This window comes from Oculina patagonica, chromosome 10, assembly GCF_052425735.1.
Source record: "Oculina patagonica isolate OP01 chromosome 10, crgOcupat, whole genome shotgun sequence".
NCBI lineage: Eukaryota > Metazoa > Cnidaria > Anthozoa > Scleractinia > Oculinidae > Oculina > Oculina patagonica.
In genome coordinates, this window is record NC_135767.1 from 22371880 (window position 1) to 22381887 (window position 10008).

The window sequence follows — 10008 nt, forward strand, 5'->3', positions numbered from 1 at the left end:
CTCCTCTTGTCCTACAATACCGCAAACAAAGAAAGATTTTATAAAATCCACTTTATAACACTTGGGCCTATCTTTAGAGTGACACTTATACTGTAACCAGGAAGGTTTATATCCGGGTTCTCCCCAAATAGATACCAATACTTCTATCGCCACGCGGAACTGCATGATTTTCAAACATAACATTACATTTAGGCCAATTTAATTCAGTCCAATTTTTTATTCGACTTTGCAAAATGCCTCTTACATTCCTCGGCCTTATGATATCAACTAGTTCCCAGGATCCACACCTGCAAAACTTGCCCGTCTACCCGTGAAGACTTGGAACTAGTCACGCGATCAAAACATGACCCGGCAATTCGAGAACAGTCGATCGATGCCTTCGAAAACATCTCGATTTCTTGGTAAATCATGTTCCTGAACTTTCCAAATGCAGTGATGGCCTAAAAGGAATTGTAAACGAAATGTTTCCAAGAGATCTGAGCGGTTCGGCATGGTCGTACGACTCGATCTTAGCGCGTTTTTACAGCCTTTTGTTCACGATGGCCGATCTGTAAACAAACATTGAAGGATTTCCAAGATCGCGAAGTGATTGAAATGATGTTTGATCCAGCTTCCACCTATTTTCCTCGTAATGCATCAACGACGGCCGTTCCAGCGGACGATATTGTTCCAAACTTCTGCCAAAGGATATTGTATGGGACGATTAACAACAGGTAAGATTTATAGACAAAACTGCGATTCAACTTAGCTGCCGAAGCTTGCATCGAGTAAAGACAGTAAAGCTGCCTGCTTCCTTGCTTATCGTAATTGTTGTTGTTTATTCCTCTGCCGTTCCAAGCTAACAAAAAGGACGAGAAAAATGTAGGGTACATTGAACGAGATTCGAACAGAGAATAGACAGCAAGCATGACAATAAAAGGTGATTGCCTCAGACAGTCCTATCGTACGAAAATCGCTCTATGGCAACTTACTATGTAAACAACAAAGTGAAAGTTTATAGCCGGAAGTCCGTCCGCAGTATCCATAGTTAGTTAACTATGCAGCATCAGAGTATTCCGTAACAGAATCGATCGCTCAGCAGGGGCGGATCCAGGATTTTTCAAAGGGGGGTGGCTGTTTACCAAAATTTTTGTTTACTATATTGTTCAAGCCCCGTTTGTTTTTTATGGGGGAGGGGGGGGGTTTCGGGCTTTCAGGCATTTTTTTGAAAGTGGGTGTGCAGATGATTTTGGGTCTGAGGCCCACATGTAATGGAGGCGAAGGCTCCATCCCCCTAGGGGGGTCTGGGGGCATGCCCCCCTCAGAAAATTTTGAAAAGCTGAAGCCTCTTAGACGTGATTTCCGCGATTCTGAGCAGCTTTATACAGCTGTCAATGTAAGTTATTAAACCACTGTTTTTCCTTGATAATTTGGCAAAATATTCTTTCTTTAACTTACCTTGAGTTATATTTTGGAGAAAAAGTCTAGTTCTTATGAAATGAACAGTGATTGAAATTTAAACTTGACAGGCCAGGAACTTACAGGAAAGAACAGATATGCGTTTTTTTGCTCACCCACGTGCGTGAAAATTTTTAGCCCTTGGCAAAGTGGCCTAGGGACAACTTTGGCGACTTTGCTTGCTTGTGAAATCGCTTCGATGCGAAAAAAAGCGGTACGAAAACTTGTTAAAAAAAGATGTAAATGGAGAAAAAAAATCATTCCAGCAAGGCTAAAACAACTCTTGAAAGTTTAAAGGAATCTAACTTTTTAAAATTATACACACATGTTTTGTTACATTAAGCCAGAAGTTCGTAAAACAGGCTGTCGAAAATCTCCTATTTTGGAGAAATGGCCTTTCTTAACTTTGAACGGCCACCTGACTATGAAAGGTGGATGGACATTGTCCTTATTTTCTATTTTAATATGTTTATTTTCATTTTTCTGGTGGATCAAGGGGGGTGGCTAGCCACCCAATCCACCCCCCCTGGATGCGCCCCTGCGCTCAGATATCTTCAGTATTGGATACTTAAAACTCTCAAGGTTAAGGAAAGGTGTATGACGCTTTATGCCACGATGATACATGAACGCTTTAAACGGTCTTTTGTCACAAACACAGCCTGAGGGAAGAGAGGGTAGCAATTATTCATTCAAGACTGCTCAGGCAGGGGGGTGGGGATGTTAGTTAGCTTAGCATTGAACGTGTAATGTACCCGGTAAGTGAAGCTGTATCAATCAATGTGATATCTTCAGTAAACGAAACCTGGAATGGGAGCCTGAAGCAAAGACAAGTTTACATAAAATAGTCTGTGTGTAGATGTAGGTGACACCCTCCTCGGTTGATTAGCAGTGAGCCAAGGGGGCTGCAGGCTCTCTGTTTTGCTTGTATTTGTTAAAAATTACAATCAACCATCTGTCAAGAGTTTGTTGTGGTTGTGAGGCAAGGTTGCTACCTTGCTGAGACGTTTGTGCCCCCTCCCCCCCCCCCTTACTGAAATTTCTAGTTCTGCCCCTGACATGTCAACCCTTGTCACTATTAAGGCCGATCTACACGGTATGATTTTGTCGCATGCGACAAGCTTACGACATGCCTACGACAGTCGTAGATGAGTTGTAGGTTTGACACAATTTGTGTTGTAGGCATGCGACAAAATCATACCATGAAGATCAGCCTCTATATATATACCCTTCCCTCCTCCAATGCCAAATATAGCCCAGAGTCAAAACACAAATAGCTGTGTAATAAAAATGCTTTTCTCTACAGTGCCATCAGGATTTTCGATGTTATTCTCGTTATACCAAACTTCCTCTTCCTGATGTTCCTCATGTACAGACTTGGAATGAATCATGTACGACTTTACAAAATAAGATGTCCTATTGTGAAGACTGTTTATTTCATGGTAGGTGCATGTATAAATGACAGAGTCGGTTGCATTGATAAACCAGGGTTTTCAAAATGATTTAAAGTAGCAGGAGATTATTTTGATAGTAGACGGCACCGGGGACCAGAGGCCCCCATCATGTGGGGGTATGGGGACTGAACAGGCCCAACAGCGAGGTACGGGGGCAGTGCCCTTGTTGGGGATCCAGGAGGCGAAGCCCTCGTGAGAAAAATGGATTTTGCGGTTTTCACACTAGCTGAAATTCCCTCTCCTCAAAGCAGTTTTATCAGTTATATACATGTAAGTCCCACTTTCTCCAATATCATGCTCAGAACTGACCTACTAGCATTCGGAGTAGCCGGCTCAGTATTCAGAATAGCTAGTGAAATGCCCTAGTTACTGGCAACCCTGATAAACAGTGATATAGGACATTTTAAAATGGAGACATTTAGGGGCAAGTGACCACCTTCTCACAGGCCAGGTACCAAAATAATCTGGTGTTTCCTTTAAAGATCTCTATGGGTGCTCCTCGGCCTGCTCTGGTCCCTTAAGAAACTTTTAAAGAGGGCCAATCATCATAAAATATCTAGCCCAATAACTGATAATTTAAAACAATTTATCTATTTTTGTGGTACATTTAATTGCAGTGGTGTCAATATTTTTAATAATTTACTTTTTTTGTAATGGGTGTACACACATATATACATACATGTACATAGACTTTATTTAAGTGTCGGGGTATTTAGCTAAATAGCTAATTGGGGACACTAAAATAAATAAATTATACAAATATAAAATATAAAAATACTAATTATTAATTATATAAATAGATATACAAATATAAAAATACTAATATTATATAAATAGACAAAAAAGCCCCCCCCCCCCAACCCCCTTAGTTCAGGGGGGGTCTGACCCTTCCGTTTCCTGTACCTTTTTCTCCTGCTTCCTTTTTCCATAGTTGTTCTTTCCTCTTTGACCTATTTCTTTTGCACAATATAACAAAGTGTGGTGATTTTTTTTTCAATTCATCCCTGTTCGCACCACCTTGGGGATCTTGTTTCTTTTCTCCCGCCTTCCACCCATTTTCTCGCGAGCTCCCGACAACCTGTGGAATTCCCATTCCACAGGTTAGGGTCTGGATCCGCCAGTGAATGGTGTTATGACCAAATTTATGCTGCAACCAACTTCACTTTATTATTATATTTAATATATGTTGTGTATTTGTTTCTTTCTACTTGTAGGTATTCTTTGTTTGCATTGTTGGTATAGTGAGGTGTTTTGTCTCAATGCTTTTGACATCCATCTTAAATCAACACCACAAGGACTCTCTGCCAACAAAGGTACTCTCCATTTTTTTTTAATATGTACATTTAATATATACAGTGTACCTCGATTTACCCAACCTCTATATAATGAAGTCCTCGACATAACGAACAATATTTTTCGTCCCAGTAATAGCAAAATGTATGGAAAAGAACCTAAATATAATGAAACCTCGATATAACAAACACATTTTGCCAGTCCTTTGGCCCTTTGTTAGCAGTTGTTATTATTTTTTTTTTGCTTGTAAATATCAGTGTCTTTAAAATTACATATTAATCTGATAAAATTATAGCTTCTTCTGAAGCTACACGTATTTAAATATTTTCTATTTTATTTTACTTTTTCCAGATTTTGTGGCTAGTTTTGGGTTGCTGCTTGTTAGGTGTGGAATTGAGTGTGATAATATTTGGAGTTTGGGCAGGTATGAAATGTTGGCAGTGATCCTGCAGTGCGACAAACCTCCTGAGTATAAATAAGGCCTTGCCAGGGGGTGGGGGAGGGGGGTCCGTGTCGCTTGACTAAATTTAAAAATCTGCCATGTTGCTGTTTTATCAAACTTCGCGTCGCTGTCAGTAGTAAAATTGAAGGAAAATTATTTGTCCTTGTCGGAATTTAAGTTTTTCCAAAAGGGTTGTCGTTTAATTGTCGCGATTTTCTTTTATGTGCTGTCACTACTTTTTGTCCATGTCGCTTGTCGGAATTTACCCTGTCAGGGCCGTATAAATCAAGGCTGTATGTTATAGTCATCCTGTAATTTAAAAAAAGAAATGTGATTAAGTGACAAATGCTATAATATATTTTGCTTTTATTCACCACAGGTAACATGCAAGATGGCAGAAAAGGTGTAAAAAGGGTCCTGTGTCTAGCGTCAATATGTGCTATAGCATATTCATCAGCACAGGTTTGTTTCTTGTGTTGATCTTGACATGGTTACGACGAGTTAACCCCATTTGCCATCATAATCACCATCATCATCATCATCATTGCCACTGCCATTAACCCCAGTCATTACATACTACTTATTAACCGAGAGTGAGGTCATTACAGGGGAATCTCAGACCGAGGCCTTGATGTATTGACCGAGCGATAGCGAGGTCAATACATCAAGGTCAAGGTCTGAGATTCCCCTGTAATGACCGAACGGACGAGGTTAATAAGTTATTTATTATATGGCCTTTAAGCACTATTCAAAAGAAGAGTATAATCAAGGGAAAAAACACTGGAGGTAAAACTTGCTCTCGCTCTCTGTGGCTCTCTTCGTCGCTCATACTAAAGAAGTATCGGTATGCTTATATTTTTCTTTAAGTTATTGAAAAGACAGTTATATTTTGTCGGCATTTTTTGTTGTTTTTGCCCCCTCGCTAGTAGCTTTTAACTCACAACTCAAAAAACCGTTGAGCCGAGAAAAATTTTCATAATGCCCGGTCATTACAAGAAAATAATGCCCGCTCAGCAGCCAATCAGAGCGCGCGTACTATTGTAGCCATATAATAAACCCACATTGTCATCGCCGTCATTATCATCATCATCGTCATCTCATCATCTCTCACCATCATCATCTTTTTCAATGTTAATGAATCAAACACAATTAAAAAGATACAGTGTTTCATCACTTTTTCAAACACTGCTAAGAGAGAAGGAACTTCAAGTTCTGGAAATGTGATGAAACATTGTCTTGCGTGTTTGTTAACCTTCTGAGTTAAACTCAAACTAGAGAGAAAACGGAGAAAACATAAGTATTGCTAACATTCTACTGTCAGTTACTCCTTTCATTTCAAAGCAAGTGATATAGACAGCAAGAGAAAAATCAAAAAGGGAAGTTTGTCAGTAAATGCAGGTGAACAAGGGATTTTTTGATCAATATAATTATTGATAAAGGTTATTCAGTTTACTATTCCTGCAGCACACAACTAAAGGCTTCATGCTCTAAATTACACTAATTAAAACACATTTTCTTTTTTACCCATTTGTTTAGGCCACCCTTGAGTTTGTCAGATGTCCAGGAATTAATGGCCGAATTTATGGTAAAGCAAAATATGATTTATATGGACATGGTGGATTGCTGTTCATGTCATCGACCTCACTGTTTTTGGCTATGGTAAGTAAGCCACAATCTATATGCACTTTAGGGGATGTAGTTCAGGTGCACTTTTTTCCCCTGAAAGGTGCCAATAACACGGCCTTTTGTAAGGATCCCCAATAAAATTCCGCGCCTCAAAAGCACAGAAGACGCTCAAAGGTGGAGTTGAAGAGAACTGGGAAATTATATATTAAAAACGCTCTTAGCTAGCAACTGTCAATAATTTAAGCAAGGGAGCAAAGTAACAAAAAGTAAAATAACAATACATGCAATATTTCAATGTGGTTCTTCCAAAAGCGTTTGATCCCAGTACCCTTCATCCCCACCGTTTTCTGTGCCTTTGAGGCGGGATAATTAAATCTACTGGGGACCCTCGAGAAGAGTTTGATTTCACCTGAACTTTTTCTTCCTTTCCGCCATTTTGAATAAATCCGGTGCGCGCGTGGACAAAGAAGTCTGGGACCAATTATTTCTTCAAATGCTATCCCATGGGAACTTTCGTCAGAATGCGGTTCAAATAAACAATCCCCATTAGTATTGAAGTACCCCAAAGGCGCCTGGATAGTTGAAATCTTGAACTTTTGTTTTGTTGAAGAGCTTCTTAATTTCTCTTTAATTTGTCGATATTTTGTTTTTCAAGGTTTATTTCGTCATCGTCATATTGCCTTGCACGAAGTTAAGAGAATGTTGCATTATACCAGGTAAGCTGGGCTGAAATTTGTTATGTGCAAAATAATAACTAGCAAATAGTAACGAACTTTCTTCCAAAAAATAATTATAGGACAAAAGATTATGCGACACTACCAAAGATTGACAAAGAACTGACAGGAAAGATTCCCCCGGGAAGACTTGAAGATATTCTGTCCCAAACTATGCACTGACAGTTCCTACTAGAATGCCTCGATTAAGGCACTGTTTACACGGACACGGTTTCATTTGTAACCGCATCGCTTTCGATGCGGTTACGCCTATCGTTTACACGGCGCCGATCGAGACCACTACTGAAACCGGGTCGTTTTGAAAACGCAGTCAAAAGTGGAGCGTTTTCAAAACGATACGGTTTCGTTGGACGTGTAAACGGTCAAAAACGACGAAACCGCATCGATTTGAAACCGGCAACGTATTTTGGCACAAATTGGCTGGCTCACGAAGGGTAAACATGGTGAAACACGCATAGAAAGCAGCGCTTGCTTATACAATCACATTCGAAAACAGTCGGAAAATGGTTAAATAGGTTCCGTGTAAACACTTCGAAACCGTGTCGTTTTCGATGCGGTTTCGAGGTCATGAAACCGTGTTGATTGATAACCGTGTCCGTGTAAACGTAGCCTTAAAAAGAAGCCTAATTTATTTTCCAAAACTATCATTTTCAAGTGCGCTCGTCAACCTGCTATTCAAAAGTTTATAAATGACGAAGAAACATTTGTGCGAATCGTGCCCGCGGCTCAATTTTACGTTCGCTTTCTAATTCTCCCAATGTTTTTCCAGGCGCTTGTTCTGATCAAGCTATCCAACTGCGGCTTAAGCCTGTGTAATTACATTTCCCTGTTGAGCTGTCTGTTTCTAAGATTGTTATTTTTTTTAATGTATGTGAATAAATTCTTGTTTCAGCGAGGAAGTCGTTTTACGTGTACTGTGCGGTTCTGTGCGTTGTCAATCTACTCCAGGGCTGTGCAAGCCTTTTGCTGTATGCAAGTGTTACAGAAAGTTTGTGGTAGGTAGAACACAGGCGACTAAAGCGTACAATAAGAGATTGTATGTACAGTATTAAAAACAGAGCGTACTATGAGAGTTGAAAATATTCCTTGTTTCCTTTCAAAAGCTACAACAAAGCTTAAAACCTTACCTGGAGCTCTTTTTGTCTTTCGAGTGCTTCTGAAAGCCATGCGCGCGATTTTTGTTTCAACACATCTTAAAGTCCGTGACAAAGGACATGTCAAAGGAAAACACACTGTTCCGGACAAATTGTTACTCGTGACGTTTCTTTGGTAAGTAAACAAGCGGGACACAAAAATATGTTTTGTTTCCACGCTGTGCAAACCAGGAAACATTGCGGTGTTGCGGATGCAAAATGTTTCTGCAAAAACCAGAAACATTTGTCGTGTCGTGGGCACAGACTGGTGTCTTAAACAAATGATACACGCACGGCTAAACGAGGAAACATTTGTGCCCACAACAATAATTAATGTGTCCTCGTTTGGCAGGGCCTTTTAAGAATACATTAAACTAGTTCCTTGATGCTTGGTGGGGCGTTTGTAATTAGACAGTTATTTGAAGTACACACCATCCCCTTATTTTTTTGATTTTCCAACCTTATATCTTCTTTTTCATTGCAGCCTTTTGGATTTCACCATGTTTGTTTATTACACTCTCTTTGGCCCCATGGTGTATTGGACATTTTTGAAGGATTTCTTTAAAACGTAAGCGCTTTCTTCTTATCTCTTTCTTAAAGCCTAGCTTGATCATTGGGCTAGCCAGTTATTATTTTTGTAGTTATGGATTGGTAAGCAAATTCACATTTTCTTACGATTAGGAATTAAATAAAATGATACGAACGGAAAAATCAAAGATTTATTTTGAAGGAAATTGCCAAACATGCAGAACAGCACTATACACATTTGACTCAAAACAAACAAACAACAAACAAAACACGATTTTCACCCGTGTGCGGCACTGTCTCCCTGCGCACTGGGGCTCACTTTGTAGAGAAAATGTTGCAAGTTCATAAAGCTAAACCCCAACCAAACGCACGTCTTATTTATAATTTTTAAAGCAGTTTTCAATTGAGTGTCGTAAAACCAAAACCTAAGTAATTACTCTGGCCAATCACAAAGGACACAGACAATCCAGTGAACCAATCAAGACTCGAAGCAAATACCTGTAGCTGGCACGAAGCGCGGGAAAACGTGCGCGAGCGAGTCACGATTGTTTTTGGTTTTAGTTCTGATTGGCTGAGAAAGTGGCGCGAGATTTTAAAGCCAATCACTAAGCGTAGTAATGCAAACCAAAGCAAACGCAATTTACTTTCGACACTCAAGTGAAAACCGGTCTAAGAATGCTTTATTGCCTCAGTTGAATTATTTCTATCATTGCTTCATTTAGTTACGGTTACAGTAAGATTAAAAGATTAAATTTCAAGTCTTCCTGAGATTTTTTTATTTATTTTTTTTTTTACAGCACGGATTTGTATCCAGTACTGAGAGTAGGTAATGATCATCCACATTACTCGTACTCATACCTCCCGACTGAAGATGGCGGAGTGGAGTCTGAATCCGATCATGAAGAATACGCATGACTGTAGCCTACACGACAGCTTTTAGAATTTACCCGCTATAAAGACAGTCGGCTCGGCAAGGAAAATCGGGCCGACAAATCGTACTCCCAGAAAGTATGGACTGCTTACTTGACTGGGAATAGTCAAAATTTGGAAAACTTAAAAACCTTTCTGTGTTATTAGAGTGGTTTTCAAGTTTGCTATGAAACCAAAACCAGTTTGTTTACTGTTGTCCGTCAATCGATACCGTAAAATTCCGGTTATAAGCCCTGGGCTTATACAACCTCGAAAGGGGGTCTTGGGTGGGCTTATTTCCGGGAGGGCTCATAAGCCTAATAAAAAAAAACGTTTCAAAACGAGCCACGGGAGTGTTGATTGAAATACGTTTTTAAGGTTAAAACGCATAATAAAGCAACATCTAACCCATTTGAGAACTGTCAACCGGCAGAGGGGGGCTTTTATCCGGGGGG

General features: G+C 39.8%; 1 protein-coding gene across 1 annotated transcript; it reads left to right on the top strand.

Annotated features, from left to right (window-relative positions):
- The first annotated feature begins 369 nt into the window (after nt 1-369).
- Nucleotides 370-9608, top strand: LOC144628900 (transmembrane protein adipocyte-associated 1 homolog). The gene is made up of 10 exons (XM_078487016.1): nt 370-713; nt 2741-2876; nt 4103-4201; nt 4533-4605; nt 5003-5085; nt 6160-6282; nt 6905-6965; nt 7876-7978; nt 8601-8684; nt 9442-9608. The coding sequence occupies exons 1-10, from the start codon at nt 595-597 to the stop codon at nt 9557-9559; spliced, it is 999 nt and encodes a 332-aa protein (XP_078343142.1). The 5' UTR covers nt 370-594; the 3' UTR covers nt 9560-9608.
- Nucleotides 9609-10008: the final 400 nt, after the last annotated feature.